Source organism: Peromyscus maniculatus, chromosome 7, assembly GCF_049852395.1.
Source record: "Peromyscus maniculatus bairdii isolate BWxNUB_F1_BW_parent chromosome 7, HU_Pman_BW_mat_3.1, whole genome shotgun sequence".
NCBI classification, from domain to species: Eukaryota; Metazoa; Chordata; class Mammalia; order Rodentia; family Cricetidae; genus Peromyscus; species Peromyscus maniculatus.
Window position 1 is genome coordinate 4,866,721 of NC_134858.1, and position 19,990 is coordinate 4,886,710.

At 45.3% G+C, this 19,990-nt stretch overlaps 1 protein-coding gene across 1 annotated transcript in view; it reads left to right on the top strand.

Moving 5' to 3' along the window:
- The first annotated feature begins 2,428 nt into the window (after window positions 1-2,428).
- Window positions 2,429-19,990, top strand: part of Mmp20 (matrix metallopeptidase 20) — a 40,997-nt gene continuing 23,435 nt past the window's right edge. The window contains exons 1-6 of the mRNA XM_006983770.2: window positions 2,429-2,653; window positions 10,139-10,386; window positions 14,052-14,200; window positions 16,424-16,549; window positions 17,664-17,825; window positions 18,956-19,097. Coding sequence (XP_006983832.1) covers window positions 2,531-2,653; window positions 10,139-10,386; window positions 14,052-14,200; window positions 16,424-16,549; window positions 17,664-17,825; window positions 18,956-19,097 — 950 coding nt within the window. The 5' untranslated portion in view covers window positions 2,429-2,530. The remainder of the gene's footprint in view (window positions 2,654-10,138; window positions 10,387-14,051; window positions 14,201-16,423; window positions 16,550-17,663; window positions 17,826-18,955; window positions 19,098-19,990) is intronic.

Genomic DNA, 19,990 nt, shown 5'->3' on the forward strand with positions numbered 1-19,990 from the left:
AGAATTATGATCTGAACTGGCAAAGCTTAAAAAAAATAAAAAACATAGATAAAAAATTAAAAATGAATAAATAATAGCCCTGGGTGAAAAGTACTTACAAGGAAATAGAATTTATGCAAGGTTGAAGAAGGAGTTACAGTCCAGGGTACATGCCAGGGCAAGCCACAGCAGTGTGCTGCACACAGAGGGAGGGGTAAGAAGTTTTTGTTGAAAAAAAAAAAAAAGGAGAAACATACATGAGCTGCTTGGCTGCAAAATACATTGGTGTGGGAGACCTGAGGCCAGAGCTATGAGCCCCGAGGTGGATCACTCAGGAAAAGCTTCTTTTCTGAATGGCTGACACTTTAAATCATGCTAAAAGTAAGGAAATCAGCGCAGTGTGGAGCACATGCCAGGGAGGAGTCAGTTCAGTGAGAGTGGGGAGGACATGCCGGGGAGGAGTTAGTTCAGGGAGAGTGTGGAGGACATGCTGAGGAGGAGTCAGTGTAGATGGAGTGTGGAGGACATGCCGGGGAGGAGTCAGTTCAGGGAGAGTGGGGAGGACATGCTGGGGAGGAGTCAGTTCAGCTAGAGTGGGGAGAACATGCCGGGGAGGAGTCAGTTCAGGTAGAGAGGGGAGGACATGCCGGGGAGGAGTCAGTTCAGGGAGAGTGGGGAGGACATGCCAGGGCGGAGTCAGTTCAGGGAGAGTGGGGAGGACATGCTGGGGAGGAGTCAGTTCAGGTAGAGTGGGGAGGACATGCCGGGGAGGAGTCAGTTCAGGTAGAGTGGGGAGAACATGCCACGGAGGAGTCAGTTCAGCTAGAGTCGGGAGGACATGCCGGGGAGGAGTCAGTTCAGGTAGAGTGGGGAGGACATGCCGGGGAGGAGTCAGTGCAGATGGAGTGTGGAGGACATGCTGGGGAGGTTTATGTTTGTCTCCTGTATGTTGGAGTTGGCCACTGTCCCAATTCTGTTCTGATCACAAGTAAAATGTGAGCTTCTCTCCCTCATATTTCCCTGGCTTTCCACTGTCTCTGAATCAGACAAGAGTGACTTCATCATTTCTCAGATCTGGGGCACTGGAATCCAGGTGGCACTAACTGATACCGTTCTGTAGCCAGTGATGCCCTGTAACACTGAAGAGTTGACACATTCGAAGAGTGTCATGGGTCTTTGCAGATATAAAACACACAACTACTGCTCCCAGAGATTAAATCCTTAGTCCAAACCCACGTTGCTAGGAAACATCTTACAGTTTAACCCCAGTCTTTCTGGCCTGCCAAAACCCCAGGGGCTCCAGCGATGCTGAAGTGATGCACTTGCCTGAAGCACAAGAGCCTGAGTTCCACTCCCAGAACCATGTGCAAAATCCAGGCCTGGTCAGCAACCGGGAGGCCTCAAAGACCACATGGGCCTCTGCAGCCTTGAGCCAGGCTCTGAAGGAAGGGTTTTGAACCTCCTTAAACACACAAACAGAAAAGTGGCATGCACTGTTAAACCCAGAGCTGAGGGTGGGTCGCCCTGGTTTGTTTACAAGCCCCATGACAGTGAGAAACCTTGTTTCCAAAAAACCGGCATCTTCTGGGCTCCTCATACACAGGCATCCAAACCTGTACCCATGAACACACACACATCTGAACCTGCACACATGAACACACACACATCTGAACCTGCACACAGGAATACACACACAAATATGACTCCTAACTAACCAAGATGCACTGAAAATGGGAGGTTTTGTCTTATGTTATGGTTAACAGACATAACTCTGGTGTTATCTCATTGAAAAACCTTCTGGTATTTGTGGGTTCACTCTCCACCCTTTTAGGCATGGTATCATGGAAAGTCACCTTGATGACTCAAGACCTTGTATGTTTTAGAACCACCAACAGCAGCAACAGCCGCAATCTTTCCAGAGAAACATCGTGGGAGATGCAGATATGGGATGATGGAGGTTGGCATGAATGTGTAGACAGCTCAACTGTATTCTAATCCAACTATGGTGTAACCATTTAACTTTTCTCATTTTTAAAATTGCATTTATTTATTTATGTATTCATGGAGTACACACAGAAGTGTACTGAGATCATGCATGGAGATCTCAGAGGACAGCTTGGGAGAATCATTTCTCTCCTCCCACCATGTGGGTCCTGGGGACCCAGGTCATCAGGCCTAGAGTCACTGGCCCCTACTCTTTCTATAATCAGAACCAAAAGGGGTCCAAAAGTAGGACTAACCGAATGTTTCAGTTGGGTGGGATTCAAATCACCCAATTTGTGTACGTAGTTAACAAGCACCATTAAAAGTGACCATTTCTCTCCTTTATGACTTGGTCAGTCACACAGAATGAAGCTTTCCCTGATCCCTGTGCACGGCTTTACCCCGTCATCAGGGAGAGAAACGAGCTGTGTAATTACCATTTGAGACATGAATCATCACTTGCGGGGCCCAGACCTGTGTGAGTCTATAAAAGGAACTCGGTCCAGGTGCAAATGTGCACGGCCTGACACCCCCTGGGCCGATAGGACTGCCAAGCGACCGAGAGGAGATGAAGGTCTTACCTGCCTCCGGCCTCGCTGTCCTTGTCACAGCGCTAAAGTTTGCCACTGCGACCCCCACCCTATTTGCAGCCACCCCTAGGACCTTCGGGAGCAGCTACCACCTCGCACAGGTTTGTGACTCTCTGCCCCATTCCCTCATCCTTCCCTAACCCAGAACATCCAACAGGGCACAACGAGAAAGTCAACAAAAATCCATTCTTGTTGAAAATCATTTTAATCTCCACAGAAGCCTGATGAACCGCACCATCTAAGATTCATGTCTGGTGCTTATCAGGTTCGTGTGTTCCATGGATGCATTAATGACTGGATAATTGTCTGTGTAGGTGTATCACATAATGCAGAACTGGTATGGGGTTATAAAACATACAAAATTCAAAAACAAGTATTTGAGGAAAAATAAGATCGGAAATAAAAAGACTGGGAATTTTATGCTGAGTGCTCAGCAGTCACAAGGGGAGGGGGTCTTAGGTTCACACTCTGAAACATGACTTTTGTGCTCAAGGTGACCTTGGTCAGAATTTAAGGTAGGCCAAGCTGTGTTTCTCCACAACCCTTCCCCCAACTTCCCTTCCCCCTGTGGTCTCTTGCGCCTGACGGTGATATGAAGCAAACTACCGTGGTGTGAGGGGTCTGAAACAATCAGTGATATATTAGAATTTTGTAAATATTTCATGGCTGAAAATCATCCCAAATGCAGGAAAGTCTGTTAAAGGAGAATAGTGATTCTTGACCTAGAGGAATGAATTTCTATGACAGATTGCTAGCTATAGTGAAAGGTAGATGTGCCCCGGCCTCTCGTGGGAGTCTGATGAAACTACAGCATGCATGTGATTCCATCTCCGCCTGGTAGATGTCAGCTGAGGGCTGGAGATCTGTCACCTGTGCACCCTGGATTGTCCCTACCAGCTGTTTCGCCTCTCACCCATTCCAGTCGATCAGTTTCTCTTACAACATGAGAGAATTCAGGGAGCATTTGCAAAAACAGCCCTGCAGATAAATAAGCAGGTTCAGCTCAACAGTGGATGCCAGCATCAACATTAGATGCCCACTTGAGCTGAACTTTCTTCGACTAGAGCCCATGTATAGATGAATTCAATTCAAAGTAGCTCCAGGTACTAAAACTGTAAATTGTGTTGTGCTGGTCCTCTCTGTGGGTCATCTCCCTCCAAATGTCTTTCCCTCTACAGACTAATGCTCTAGTTCAGAGACCATAAAGCTTTGTGATACCCACTTCCTGGCACATACACAGCAGGTGGTACTCAGCCAGAACAGATCTGAGCCAGTGGGAGGTTCTGACCCTAGTCCAGGGTTTGGGTAAATCTCATCCTACCAGCCAGTCTTGGCCAGACCATTAGATTATAGGCTGTTGTGCTGTAATGGCTGACTACGGTCTGCAGACCCAAAAATCAGCCCTTTACCAAAGGAATAGATGGTCCCACTGTAAATAGGACTAAGGTCAAAAAGTTTTGGTGAAGCCATCTTTGCTGGTCTGACCAGGTGGGGCGTGTTGGGGCACATTTCAAAGGAACAGTGTGATTGAGGCTGGGGCTGCTAGACATCCTTATTTCTTCTGTCTAAGCAAGTCTCTGTAACGCCCTCGGGATCATGAAATTTGTCCATCCCTTGTCACTGGGCACACAGAGGTTCCTGTTGCAGCTAGCCCAGGCATCCACTTTGGAAAGAGCATTTTCTTTAGGAGGCCACAAAGATGAGGACAGATCTCTCATGTTAAACTAGAAACAACTTATGTACCATCTTGTAGCTTACAGAAACACCCACCAGCCTTGTGAGCTTATAGAATCACAAATGTAAACAAGGAGTTTCTTTTCTTTTTTCTTTCTTTCTTTTTTTTTTTTTTTTTGGTTTTTTAAGACAGGGTTTCTCTGTGTAGCTTTGGTGCCTGTCCTGGAACTCACTTTGGAGAACAGGCTTGCCTCGAACTCACAGAGATCCGCCTGTCTTTCCCTCCCGAGTGCTGGGATTAAAGGCGTGCCCCACCACCGCCCAGCAAACAAGGAGTTTCTATTGTTACCGATCATCTCTGGGCAAAGCGTGGGTGAGAAGAACGAGCCTGTCTCTGTTCTCATGGCGCTGACATACAAGAGCGAGGCTGAGGTGAGAAGGCAAACATGTCACTCAGGTGCACGAGCTTGTTCCAGAGAGTGGGAAGTGGTACTGGAAAGAGGCTGACTGACTGGGGCTGTCCGGGGAAGCCTCTCAGGGAAAGCCACATCTGGGATGAACCTCAGCTGTAGAATGAGCTAGAAAATCCTGGAGACAGAGCAGGCTGGCAAAAGCATCCTCAAGTGCAGGAGTCCAGCATAGAGGAGTGTGGGATGCAACCACTGTGTGACTAGAGCTAAGAGACTTTGGAAGAGGTCACTAGATCATGGGCAATGAGAAAGCACCCTCCACACTGTTCTTTTCTTTCTAAATTACTAGCTAAGAAATAACTCCAGACACCTGGGTCCCCAAACCCACAGACACAAACATCTGCATTTGAGAGCTTAAATAGCTCTTGTTTAATTTATTTAATGTCTAGTTGTATCCTTAAATTCTGGTTTCTTAAGCTGCATTTGGGCTTTGAAATGACAGAATGGGACTGTAGATACACTATAAACTGAGCTGGGGATGTAGCTCAATAGTGGAGCACTTGCCTAACACGCCCGAGGTCCTTCATTCCATCCTCAGCAGGAGAGAGAGAGAGAGAGAGAGAGAGAGAGAGAGAGAGAGAGAGAGAGAGAGAGAGAGAGAGAGAGAGAGAAACTGAAATGGAATAATGACCAAATGCCTGCCTCTTCCTACAATTGAGGATTTATTTTAGGGTTTGTTTTTTAAAATAGCGCAGATGTTTCCTGGTTTATGGTGGTGTTGAATCTTCATAACCTTCACAATACACGAGTCCAACAGCTTATCAAAGGCACCGTTGGGCAGCACAGCTAGCTGGTGTCCAGCTTGCTACTGTGTGGCTGGGAGTGTGGTCATGGCTGAGGCTCAGGATCCACAGGCAGAGCCTCCCCACGCACAGCCAGCCGAGGAAAAGACTGTGAGGGAAGTTTTGAAGAGTGGTTTCTACTGAGGAGACATCACTTTCACAGTGTCAGGAAGTCAAAACTCATTAACTCACCCTATTGGAACATGGGAACTACCTAGTAGTGTTGACATAACATTGAAAACAAGCTTCTAAAGTGTCTTTGAAAGTAATATAAATTCTAATTTACACATGATTATAAAAAATTAAGCCATCCAAAAAAGAATCCTAGATTCTGGAACCATTGGTACCACTTCCTTTTCTGTAATAAAGAATGTTTTAATTGATAATATCTTTAAATTTTGGCTTCTTATCTCACTGAATATTATGCCATAAAAACATTTTGACTTTTAAACTATTTCCATAACTTTATGTTTAAAGAGTTACAAATAGGTGCTAAAGAGTTGGCTCAGAGTTCAATTCTCAACATCCACATGGCCACTCACAATTACCTTGAAGCTCCAATTTGAGGACATCTGATACCCTCTTCTGGCCTCTACAGGCCCCTCATGCACATGACACATACATTCACTCAGGAACACACACATACAAATAAAATTAAAAAAATATATTTAAAATATTTTAATTATCAAAAAATCCCAATCATTTCTGAATACAGGTAGGTTATCATTTCCTTACCCATTTCTTTTGTTAAAGAAACACATTGTTACCCTCATACTGGTGTGATCAGTAAGACAGTTGGGAAGGCTGGTGCTGGCAAAATAAAGCTAAAGTAGAGAAATTCTAAGAGTTTCCCTGGGCTGTTTGTGTGTAGCCTGCACTCAGACAGCACCAAAGTCCTTCCGAATCTCTTTCGGTGACTCTGAGAGATAGAGGGAATGTTGGAGAAAGCATACCCTGGTCGTTCCTCAGACCAGTGACACTCAGGAGGAAGATTTCCAAATGTCCTAAGATGTTGCAGGGAGCCTGGACCACTAGCCAGCAGACGCAAGCCCTGCCGGCCCCCATTACTTTCGTTTGTCAAACACCAGAAAAGACTCAGGTGAGGACTGCTTGATTTAGTGACTTTAACTGCAGGGAGGGGCAGAGGTGGGGAGTTGTGAACGGGACAGCGTGAAAGTGGTGGCCTATAAAACAGAGCAGTTCTGAGTGTACCTCTAACTGCCAAACCTTGACTCCAGAATGGATGCCAACGCCTTGTCAACAACTCTGGCAAGAAAGTCCCCAGAGTGCTGGCTCTCCCTAACTTAGAACATATGACAGTCCCCAGAAGCGGCTTTTACACTTTAGCCAAGGAAATCACTAAACCACCGTCTCCTTGATGCCATTTCAGTGACAAAGCTTTGTCTTTTTATTAAGTAGGAATAACTTCTGAATTTATTTCATTAAAACTGGCTGCTCTATTCCCATCTACTAAGTTCAGCCTTAAACTTTTAACACTATAGGTTTGGCAATCTGTGCATATTTTAAAGGAAAAGAAAACATTATAAACATTGTGTAGATTCATAGGAGAAAATGTATAAAAACTATAGTCGAAAAAGAAATGCCCAAGATCCATAATCAGCATGTAGCACTGTTAATACTTCAGTCTGTAGCTTTCAGACGAATTCCCCGTTACTCAGGGCAAGGCTTTGGACAAGGCAAGCAAGGACTTGGTTTTGGTTTTGAGGCTTGGGGTTTTTTTTAACTTCTATTTATTCTTTGAGAATTTTATACATGCAAGCAATATATTTCAACCATATTCACCCCACCCTCCAGCTCCTCCTGGATCCTGTCAACGTTCCTCACCCCAACCTCACACTTTCTCTTGTTTTAAAAATGGCCCTCTGAGTCACTCAGTGCTCCCCATGCATTCACAGGTGTGGGGCCATCCAGAGAAGCAAGGCCAACCTGCCAGGCACCTCACCCATGAGAACACTGACCCCCCATGCCAGGAGTGGGAGTCTCGGGTCATCATTTACTCCTCCCAAATATGATCCTGCTAGCACTTAAAATTTTGAGGGTTTCTTAGGGCTTTTTGGGTTGATTTTAGGAGGGTGCCCAGTGTTCAAGTGTGTTTTTTGTTTGTACAAATGTGTTATTTCTCTTGATGGTTGATTCTTTGGAAACCTCTCACTGGCCTCCCTGTGTCCTTGTTGGTGACTGTGGCACTTTAATAATAGCAGTAAGTGTGGGTTTTGCCTAATTTATCATAAATATTCCCCTTCTGTGGTCACATCTCATAAAGCAGACATCAGACTGTCGAGGACAGCACATTCTCAAACGTGGGGGGGCGGGGATACTCAAAACCAAAACCCTTTCAGAAGTAGAGCATCTGGTCTTAGATGCAGTTCTCCGATCTCCAAGGAGCATAACTGAGATGTCACTCAAGCTGCCACAGCATCAGTTTGCACACAAACCAGAAGGCCTTCATGTGGCTTCATCCTCAAAAAGAAAGAAAGAACAAACAACAACAACAAAACCCATAAAACTCCTGCCACAGATGGGGTGGAGGCAGAATCACCCCGTGTGTCAGAGCTCCTCATCCATAGAAAGGCCTGAACTAAAAAAGTTCGTTTCGGATTTATTTTTATTTGTGTGTGTGTTTGTATGAGTGTGTGCCACATGTGTGTGTGCTCACAAAGGCCCAAAGACAGAGTCGGATCTCCTGGAGCTGGAGTCACAGGTGGCTGTGAACCACCGACCTGGGTGCTGGGAACCAGACTCAGGTCCTCTGGAAGAACATCGAGCACTCTCAACTGCTGAGCCATCCCTCTAGCTCCTTAGCCAAACTTCTTGAGGGGGGATCACCAGCAAAGTCACCTCCTCTTACCAGCTTGAACATAACAACAGCCAACTTCACCACAGAAAACTTGTGGGTATGGAGAGCACGAAAGGGAAAGTACCTGTCTGCCACTGCCCCGCCCAGACGGCCAACACTGGCACTCAGACATCCCCGCCTCCCTTCATTGTTCACGGCATGCACTTTACTTCTGAAATTGCTGGCATCTGACAGAGATTGCTCTTCTGTTCACTCTGTGTGCGCTGCTCCATTGAGAGCATTCTCTATGCCGTTAAATATTTACCTTCCAAAAAACGTGATCTTAGTATGGACCTAGTTTTGTGTCACATAGATATATAATAATCTTCCTAACAAGTCACACACAGCAGCAGAGCATTTGCACAGCAAGCCAAAGTTTCCGGGTTCACTCTCCAGCACCAAAAGAAGTACACCCCCTCTTGTAAAAAATGAAGTTTGCTTCCATATATTAGGCATAAGTTATGGATAATTAAATCTATGGTTAAGGTGGAAATAAATATTGTATTTATCCATAAACTTTTACAATATAATACAATACATACAATCAATAATCAACTAAACTAAATATAAGATTCTAAATCTCTAGCTGCATTGGACAGGGGAAATTCCTGAACCAAACATGGGCCTCAACCTTTGCGTTTACAGCCCCATGCAGCTCAGGCCACCCTAATCCCAATCTAACGTCCACAGCAGGGTGAACAAGGTATCCTAAGGGGTTTGAAGTCTGTCTGAGTGGGTGAAACTTGATCATTTAGGGAGGGGACTAATATTTCTTCTTAATTATTTGAGGGTTTCACACACGCATGCAATGTATTTTGACCATATTCACGCTCCACTCCTCTCCTCTGGCCTCTCCTGGATTCTTGCCCAGGCTCACTCCCAACATCGTGTCCTCTTTTCTCTCTCCTTTTTTTTTAACCCTCTGGATCTAATTGGCACTACTCACATGCACAGAGGCACAGGGCCACCCACTGGAACGTGATCAACCTACAAGGAGTCATACCCCTAAAGAAAACGGCCCTCCTTCCCTCAGCAGCCATCACTGGTCAATACCTAAGCTAGGGAAGGGACTCGTGTGTTGCTCCTGCATCCATGCTGGAATATTGACTGGATGGATGTTGTGTAGTCACAACTGTCACAGGTAGTGGTCCTGTTGTGTCCAAAGGACACTGTCTCTTCCAATCTTTCTACCCCCTGTTCCAGAATGTTCCCTGAGCCTCGTATGCGAGAAGCCTAGTACCTTATGGCTTCTTTTCTATGCCTCAATGGATAGGGAACCTGATCAGGAAACCCACCCTATGAAAACCCACCCACAACCCACCAGAACTAGTTGCCCTCTTTGTGTCTAATGAGAGGCTGAAGCGTAAGTCCTCTTGGGGAAAAACACTCATCTCACATTACACATTGTGTGTTTTACACCATGTGATTAGAAATGACGTGGCAACATCAACCTGTGGTCTCCACATGAGCCCACACAAGCAAGTGCACCCACATACACACCTGTGTGTACCACAAACACACCCAAAGCCTGTAGGGGTGGGGATAGCAGCCTACAAGCCTCAGTACTCAAAGGTGATCTTTAATAACTTTGGATGTACCTGTTTAATCTATGCAAATATGTCTAAGTTTTTTTTTTGTTTTTTTGTTTTTTTTTTTTGTTTTTCAAGACAGGGTTTCTCTGTGTCTAAGTTTTTAATAAGAATTTATACTTTACTTTACACTGAGACTATTGTTCCGATCTTAGCCAAGTAGGGGTGTTCCCCAACCACACCATGGATGTGTCAGCCTGCCCCTCCATTTCAGGAATATCTTGACAAGTATTACACACAGAGAGGAGGCCCCCAGGCTGGTGAGATGGTGGCAAGAGGAGGCAAGCCCATGGTCAGGAAGATTAAGGAGCTGCAATCTTTCTTCGGCCTCCGCGTCACTGGGAAGTTGGACCAGAACACAGTGAACGTGATCAAGAGGCCTCGCTGTGGAGTTCCTGATGTGGCCAACTACCGCCTCTTCCCAGGTGAACCCAAATGGAAAAAAAATATTTTGACATACAGGTAATGAGATTGAGTCTTTCCCAGTTCAAAGAGAAAGACACACCTCACCCTCTTCTTTTCTTTCCAAGCTCTCTTCCTTTTGATCTGTATAAAAGGCAGAATCCACAGCAGCTGTTTGTTTGAAAATTCTAATCTCAGGATAACTGTCCACCTTCCCCTTTACAGACCTGACCAGCTGGGAACAACTCTAATAGTTTCAAGTTAAGTAACCCATGGTAGGATTGATAACCTTTTAATCTGGCCAGCTAAACTAGTCAAATGAGAGACCACCTCAGAAGAACAAGATGGATGTCTCCTGAGAAACAACAGTGAAGGTCGGCCTCTGCCCCCACCCACCCCACATACACTGCAAAAGACTCGTTAATACAATTCATTACTTGATTCCACAAATTATTTGCTGATGACTTTGGCTACTGTAGACACTCAAGTTATGGAGTATAACGGTGAACAACTCATCTTTCTCCTTTCCAGTCTTAGGGGAGATAAACATGAACAGGGAGAAAGATGTCCTCACAGGCCTCAGTGGCTCTGAGCAGCAGTGGGGGCAGCTGGCCTGTCATACAGAAGTCACACCTGACCCTGAGGTGAAGGTAGTTGCAACTCCAAGCCCCATTCCACATCTGGCATCTTCCTCTTTAGACTGAGGAGACCTGCCCCAAGGCCCTTGTCCTTCCTCCTTTGGGTCTGGGTATGGGGAGCAAATCCCCCACTCCAGCTTCCTTGAGCACATCCAGGTTAGACCTCATTCACAGGTTAGACCACAGTACATCACCCAAGGTGCCCAGCCTCAGTGGGCTTGAAGGAAGCAGGCGACGCTGTCATGCCCGGGCCTCACATAGCCCAGGGGTGCAGCTTTGGGTGGTTCGACAACAGAGTTTTTTTAGACTTAGGCCATTTCCAAGCAGAAAACCCACCAACCAAGCCGAGTGACAGTTCAGTCGAGTGCCCAAGCACAGTTCTGAAACTCAGCAGTGTGCGCAGCACGGAGTGGTGGGGACCGAGGCTGGGGGACAGGGGGGGACGCAGTCTGAGCAGTAAGAACTAGCTATCGGGAAGGCCAGGATCTGGATCAGCTTACATTCCCAGGATCAGCCCATCTGGATGAAATCTGGAGATGAGGAAGGGCTGGGCTGCTGCAAACTTCAGCAGGTCGGAGCAGAGCTCCTTCCTTCCCATATGAGGAGCCAACTCCAACAGCAGGAATTCTGGGGTCTGTCCTTATATTTCCAAGAACTTCATGACCTTGTTGCTAAGAAATGACCATATTCAATGATGTAACTTTACAATTAAATTGTATTTTAAAACAAACATAACCAAAACGTAATACTTCCTATTTTTGCATTTTGCCATCATCTAGATTCACAAGCTTATCCACGTCTATTTGACCTGATTAGTTTCCACACTCCACAATGGCCTCTTGACTGTTGCCAATGTGGCATCCCTGACCACATTGTGGTCACTATTTACAATACAGAAACCAGCAAGCCATGCAGGCCAACGCTTTATGTTCCCTGGGAAAGTAGGTTGCTAACCCATTCTGACAGACCCTTTGATCAGACACAGGACAGGAGAACTTGGGGAGACTTTTGTTAACTGCTACTGGACTCTCCGTCCACAAGATGGCGCTTAAAACAAAGAAATCTAAACAACATGGCCATCTTCGAGGGCTTAACCACAGTCTGAGAAACAGCTTAAGACCTTAAAAAAAAAAAAAAAAGTAAATCCATGACATCTTTTCATAATTCTTTTCTTCAACTGTGTCCTATAATTTTAGGCTGTGACTATGCACAGTTAACAGCAGTGACATGAATCAAGATAGCCTGACACTTGGGGATGTGTAATACTCTGTGATAAATAATGCAGCCCTGAAACCTCCACACGACTCTCCACACCCAGGCATCCTTGCTTCCAGACAAGCTGCCTGGCACCAGCACTCCGCTCCAAGACCCCAGAGGCTGTCTTGATGCCTTACAGCTCCTGGGTGTCTGAATCACATCTTGTAACAACGCCAGATGATTACAACGGAAGGCACAGCAGAGCACTCCTGTGCGCAGGCTTTGAAGGCAGACAGCAGGACCAGGCTCCCACTAACCACAGAGTGTAGGCCTTGATCACCATCATTACAACTGCCTCGGGACTGTGAGGCCTAGACAACACACCACCTTAAAAAGTACTTAGAACCCTGTCTAGTGCAGAGCATGTCTTCAAAGAGCATTGCCTATGATTACCATCAGTTCATGTTTTTCAATCCGTAGACCCTGGGTCAGGGTTTTCTCCACCTCCTCTTCTCTTCTTTTCTCCATCTTTATCTTGGCTGTCTCAATATACGTCATCAACTCAAGGATACAGTTGCTCTGCCTGTAACAAGAGGGAATGATGAGATGCTGTCTAACTGGTCCTAAATCATAGGTTTCTATGACAAAGGGGTGTGCCATCTTTTGAAATCATTAAATAGTCCAGAACTGAGCAAATTCCATCCTCTCTTTGGGTCCTTCTTTTGAGTACCCTAGGATTTTGGTCTTGTATTCTGGTTCAAATCATATCACCTGCATGAGAATAACCTAAGATACTTGCTAAAATACAGGTTTCAGGACTAAACCAGGACATTTAACGAGCTTGTTAAACAGTTGTTGTGGATCCTAAAATCTGAGAGTCCCAGAGCATCCTTAAACAGCTAGCCTTTGTCCCTCCACCTAATCTGTGTAAGATGCCGCCAAAGTCCGAACATCTGCCTTCTGCTTCTGTAGCCATTATTCCAGCCCAGTCAGAGTCCCCGCTGAAATTCTCTCCCTGACCTTCTTTTCCTGCTGGCAGAACCCCAACCTATGTGCTTCAGAGCAGAAGGAACCCCGGGATCTGGCAGCTCTGTTTCCACACACCTGTGTCCAAACCACCGATCTCTCCTATGTTGTCCCTCGGGGACTTCCTGAAGTGCTCAGCCCTTGTCTCAGCCCAGTGTGCGTTCTGTTCTAGGCTAACACATCCTCTCCAAGGGAAGCACGCACGGGGCTGGAGAGATGACTCTGAGGTTAAAAACCTGACTGCTTTTGCAGAAGATCCAGGTTCAGTTCTCAGTACCCACAAGGCAGCTCACAATCATCTGTAACTCCAGTTCCAGAGGCATCGATGTCCTCTTCTTGCATACATTACACACAGACAATTCGTGTAGGCCAAACACCAATACACATAAAATAAAAATTTAATAATAAATTTATTATAATAAATATAAAAAATAATAAAATAAAATATTTTTCAAAGTAAATTTTAAAATTTTTGAAAGAAACTGCATCCCTCTGCCTCTGTCTCTTTGCCTCTGTCTCTGTCTCTCTCTCTGTCTCTCTCTCTCTCTCTCTCACACACACACACACACACACACACACATTGACACTCACAAGCCACTCCCCAACTCTGGGGAAATCTCGTTGGCCTTTGATAAAGAATTGAGGTGTAGCAAACCCTCAAATAAATAACAATGAAAACTAAACTTTCAGAAGCCCAGGGTTGTCTCTGCCTTCTGGGTCTCTCCGTGGTGTCCTGTTTGACATGAGACAATTTGACTCAGGGAAAGAACTGTAGCATAGAGACCCGGGCCTGCGTCCTGGGAGCAGCCTGGGCAGTCCCTCCCCTGCCACTAAAGCCCACACATCTTCTTTTCCTTTGTCCAGAGTCTCTAAGTACACACCTTCCATGAGTCCTGCTGAGGTGGACAAGTCCATAGAGATGGCCCTGCGTGCCTGGAGTACCGCGGTCCCTCTGAACTTCATCAGAATAAACTCTGGGGAAGCGGATATCATGATATCTTTTGAAACCGGAGGTATTGTGCTATTTCTTGGGTTCTAGCTCTAATGCCAAGGAGAATTGCCCCAAACTTGCTCCTTTGACAGACGGATGGAGTGATCAGCACAGGGTCCCATCACACAGCGTTGGGATAAGCGAAGGCCAAGACCACAGCAAAGATGAGCATCTTATCAGAAGGTAGAACGGGGCAGTCTTAGCACTGTTTGTCATCCGTAGCCTCCACTGTGGGACAGACTCACTGAGGTACACTTTCACTGTGGCTCTGCCCCAGGAGAGGACAAGTTCTGTCGGCTTTAGTTTTCCCAGTGGCTAGGGGGCCGCATGACTCCAGTGTTCATCACTATTACCTGGTTCCATGTTACCCAATATCATCCCACCTGGAGGCCCCACTGAGGAAGTCATTTCCCAGGGACCTTGAGGTAGCCAGCCCCCCAGCAATAGTTACAGAAGCAGCATCCAGGTCTTACCCATGCTTGAACACTGCCTTTGGGAAGTACATGTGAAGCTTGACTCTACCTGCCTGCTTCTCCATTTCTCACAGCCTGATGCCAAGTAGAACATGACTTTGAACATTATTGGTAAAGCTCTGAGTCCTTTGCAGAGACACACAAGCAGGAAATAGATGAAACAAGAGGCCCCTGAAATTCTCCCCTCCTCAAGTTCCAACAGTGAAGTTGAGTGTCTCTGCCTCTTCCCCTGCCCAGATAATGTTGCTAAGTGCTCGAGACATTCTGAGCCCTGAGATTGTTCCAGTCTGATGTTGCTACAGGGAATGTGCTGGGGGTGGGGGGCAAGGGGGGAGGTCAAGAGAGTCATGACATGGCCTTGGAATCTGGCCCCCCCACAGGTCCCATTCCTGCCAGGCATCAAGGGCACTTGATGAAATGGCAGGACATTGTAACTCAAGGTAGGTTCGGGGGCATGGAACTGATTGGTGATTCTCTATCTTTCAAACTGGTATTCTGTCCCCGGCACAAAGGCTGACTAGAGACCAGGCAGCCATCTCAGCATCTCCTCAGACACACAGACCTGATTAAGCTGCGTCACCTGAGAGCTGAGGAATAGCATACTGAATTCAGGAGTGCTGGCTTTAAAAAGGATGGTCAGGGCTAGTGGGGGACCCAGCCAAGCACTTGCTGCCAAGCCTGAAGGCCCCGGGTAGATCCCAGAACCCTGTGTGGAGGAAGGAGAGAATCAGCTTACGTTGCCCTATGATCTCCACATAACAGTGAGTGCAGCCACTCACATACACACATACAAAGTAAAAAAAAAAACAAAAACAAAAAAAAAAAACAAAAACAAAAAAAAACTTAAAATTAGTGAGTGAATTAATAAAATGAAATACCAATTTTTAAGTGAACCAAAAAAGTAAGCATTGTCAGCTGGGCGGCGGTGGCACACGCCTTTAATCCCAGCACTCGGGAGGCAGAACCAGGTGGATCTTTGTGAGAAACCCTGTGTCAAAAAAAAAAAAAAAAAAAAAGAAAGAAAAGAAAAGTGAGCATTGTCACCAGAATCCTGGGAAATCGAGAACAGCAGCTCCTGCTCCATCCTCCAGATGGTTTCCTCTCCTGTCCAATTCAGAATGCTGTTAACTACGGAGGAGATAAAAAACACCTAAGGCTTTGTTTGGGTGCCAGGATTTTCCTAACCACCTTTACTTTCATAGGCTTTACGTGTGCAGGTATCAAAGTTAGAAATTCATTTTCTTTTGTTTTTTGACACTTAAATTATACTGTGCAAAACAGACAGAAAGCGGGCATTCGGCTACTGAAACCCTCTCGGGGGAATCAGATTTTCAAAGCTCTTTCTGCCAACAGGTTCATATTGAAATCAGTCAGTGGGCCTGGTTGCTGTCAAATGTCCCTCAGTTCTTTCTCCTTCTGTGATCTATGCTGTGTGACTATCTACCATGTGCTGTGTGTGGTGATAAAAGCCATTACAACAATCTTATCTGTTTGCAATGTCCCCTTTGAAGTACAAAACAATCTTTTTACTTTTCAACTAGAGAAACGATGCGGCAGTTAAAAGCACTTGAGACCTCTTCTGGCCTCCCTGGGCACTGCACTCATGTGCACATACTCCCACAGGGACACGCACACATACACATAATTAAAAATAGATCTTTAACATGAATATTGAAAAGTGCATTTAATGGTCAATGTTGTTGAGAATGTTGCCCACTTTCTGTTACCCCAAGAATTACTATGCCTTAATCTGACTGGTGTTTCCTATTTAGATCACGGGGATTCCTACCCATTTGATGGGCCTCGAGGGACTCTGGCCCATGCATTTGCACCTGGAGAAGGCCTGGGAGGAGACACACATTTCGACAATGCTGAGAAGTGGACTATGGGAATGAATGGTATATATGCACAATTCACCATAACCTGGAAACTATTGTACCTTCTTCTGGGCCTCCATCATGAAACCTTGAGGTTCAACGTTCCAAGCCACCCTTTAACTAGGGGAGCTGGCTAGGAAAAACAAGTAAGCCAAAAATCCAGAAGGGAACACACAGGGGAAGACCTTCCCACACTGATGCTGTAGACTAGCCTGCTCTCTGTTTCTTGGCATTTAATCTACAGAACCAATTCCATCTCAATGCACAGCTTACTTCTCAATCAGGAGTACAAGATTTATGGCTCTTTACCTGTATGTAGAAATGGACTATATTTAAAAATGACCCCAGGAAATGAATTAGTACTCCCCCGAGGAGTGTGATGGGGGAGGGTATAAAGTTCCCAGAATGCCATGTGAATCATCTGAAACATAAAACATGATTGAAAAAGGAAACTGGTACACCTCACACACTTAGGTATAGTTATTAGAACTCAAGCTTTGATGTCAATTAAATTAGAATCTCAATTCCTGGCTCCATCAATTGCTAATAATAACCATGGGTAAATTATTTCAAGTCTCTGAACCTAGTTCCTCACACTATTGATTATAATGTTAAATGTGTATAATACTGAGTTGTATGAAAACATATTTATTTTAAAGCCTTCTTTAACCTTCCCATAACTGAATTCAGCTTTATTTTTAAGTCCTTAATTTGCCTATAGCAGAAGATAATTTGATTGCATTGTACTACATTCAATTTCTATTCAGTGACTTTTTTTCACATAACCAATTTATAGTATCAAAATGGAGTAGGCTGTAAAAGCAGAACATGACTCAAGTATTCAGGACCCAAATCTATGCATTATAAATTTCATCATCACTACCAGCTGCAAGACCCTCTATCACACATGGCCGACAACGGGGGCATGGATTGTTTTACATTCCCCTCTGCCCCATCCCTCCAAAGGGTGAAGGAACCAAAGAGACTAAAGACAGGAAAGCGGAGTGCTTGACGAGCTGACCAGTCTTTGAATCCGGGTATGAGAAGGAGAGCTAACTGTGAGGTGGGCGCAGACTCCTGTCAGACAAATGACAAAAACAAACTGTGTTGATGCTTTCTGTCTGCTGCTGTCTAGGGTTCAACTTATTCACCGTCGCTGCTCATGAGTTTGGCCATGCTCTGGGCCTGGGCCACTCCACAGACCCATCAGCACTGATGTACCCAACTTACAAGTACCAGAACCCGTATAGGTTTCATCTCCCCAAGGACGACGTGAAAGGGATCCAAGCATTATACGGTACGATTTCCTCACTATTTCTACCCCAAAAGTGACAGGCATCCCTTCCAGGTTAGAGAAAGTGCATTTTCCCAGAGTTCCCTGCTTCAATGGAAATGAAGCTAAAGCTACACATCCTGTGAAGAGCGTGTGCACCAGCTGAAAACATTGTTGTGTTTTCTTTCCTCCAGAACATTCTGGTCCTGAAAAGTCAAAGAAAACAGTCCGCTTATCTAATTTTTCAAAGCATATAAAATTTATGCATTGGAAGATGGAAGGTGGTGATTATAGTTTATGGTACACACGTGCGCACACACACACACACACACACACACACACACTTACAGATAAGTGGTCTCAGCTCACTAAAAATAGCAATAATGATGTTAATAACTAACTCTAGCAGTTGACCACAGAGACAATCTGTTGCTTATGACACCTGCTCACGCTTGTCATCCATGCCAAGGGTGTATGAATTCTTATTTCATAGCTGAGAGCTTTGAAGGTTAAAGACAGTAGGGATCCTAAGACGTTTTTAGCTACCAGATTGGTTACGTGTAACAGTAAAAATTAGCAACCACTTCTTATATAATATTTTCATTAATTCTTTGAGAATGTCACATATGTATACAATGCCTTCTGATCATATTCATTCATATTCATTCATATTCATATCCACACCACCCTATCTCCCTATTCACAGGGCTCCCAAAGCCTCCTCCCAACTCTATGCCATCTTTTGTTTTTTTTTACAACCCACCAAGTACAAATTGTACTGCCTGTGTACTGGAGCATATTTGGCCTACTAGAGCCCACACCCATAGACAAAACTGACTTTTCTGTAGTCAACTTTTAATAGTTTTTGGGTATTATTTAAGTTTCACACAATATTCACAGGTAGATCCTACTAGTACCACTCCCAATTTACAGTTGAGGTAGCCATGGCCTTAAGAAGTTAAGTGATTTGTTTTATATCATACAACTAACAGCTAGAGAGGCCGATGTTCCAGCCTAGGTCTGCCGGCCATTAGAAGCCATTCCCTTAAGACACGGCCGTTTGCAGAGGGAATGAATGCAGACTTCTAGTGTTCTCAAGAGGAGAAGTGTCCATGCTCTGAGGTGCTGGCATCATTTTACACGTTGAATCCTAGGACCCCGGAAGACATTCCCAGGAAAACCCACTGTGCCCCATATTCCGCCTCACAAGCCATCCATCCCCGACCTCTGCGACTCCAGCTCATCCTTTGATGCAGTAACGATGCTGGGAAAGGAGCTTCTGCTCTTCAAGGATAGGTGAGCCCAAGACTCCCCAAGCCCCAGCTCACACCAACCAACACCATTGTCTGGATGGCTGAAGAGTGTGCAGAAATGCTGCCTTGACTGGATGTAGGGCAGACAGTGGTGTCTTAGGAGATACATGACTGCACAAATAACTGTGGATGGAGGACCTGCCATGGCCAGGGTGCTCTGCTGAATGCTTTCCTAAGAGCTGCAGTATTTATTCTAACTGCTTTCATGGTAGAGATTAGAACTCCCAATGTACAGGGGAAGACAGTAGTTGAAAGGCAGCAGCTTGGCTTCACTGGGCATCAGCCCTGGTGTATTGGGCTACTGTTTGGTGTTAGGGGCCTAATGAGAGGAACAGCAAAGGCTCATTCAGTATTTGGTGAATGACAGCTAGTTGGACAGATGAGTAGATGGGTGAATGCATGCAAACATGAGTGAAAAGATGATGGATGGATGGATGGATGGATGGATGGATGGATGGATGGATGGATGGATGGATGGATGGATGGGTGGATGGGTGGATGAGTGATCGAATAGATACATGCATAAGTAGGTTATTCTAGTGAAAAGCTCTTTCTAAACTCATTTTCAAGGCCTCCAGGTATTTCAATGTCAGTCTTCTGTCATCATAGGTAGCTTCTGTCCCCATACTCTGGCTTCTGAGAGAGTCTCATGTTGTCTCCATGATACCATGGTGACTCCATGGAGGAAAACAGAAACAGCAATATTCACACATATTCTTTCCTCTACTTCAGAGGAGATCTAATAGAACCAGAATAGACGTAGGACCCCAGGAATATGTGTGTAACTTTTTCTTCATTGGAAAAAGTGTCCAAGTACTCAGAGTGTCCATTGAGTCCACACTGGGTACCAAGAACTATCATACTGTCAAAAATTAC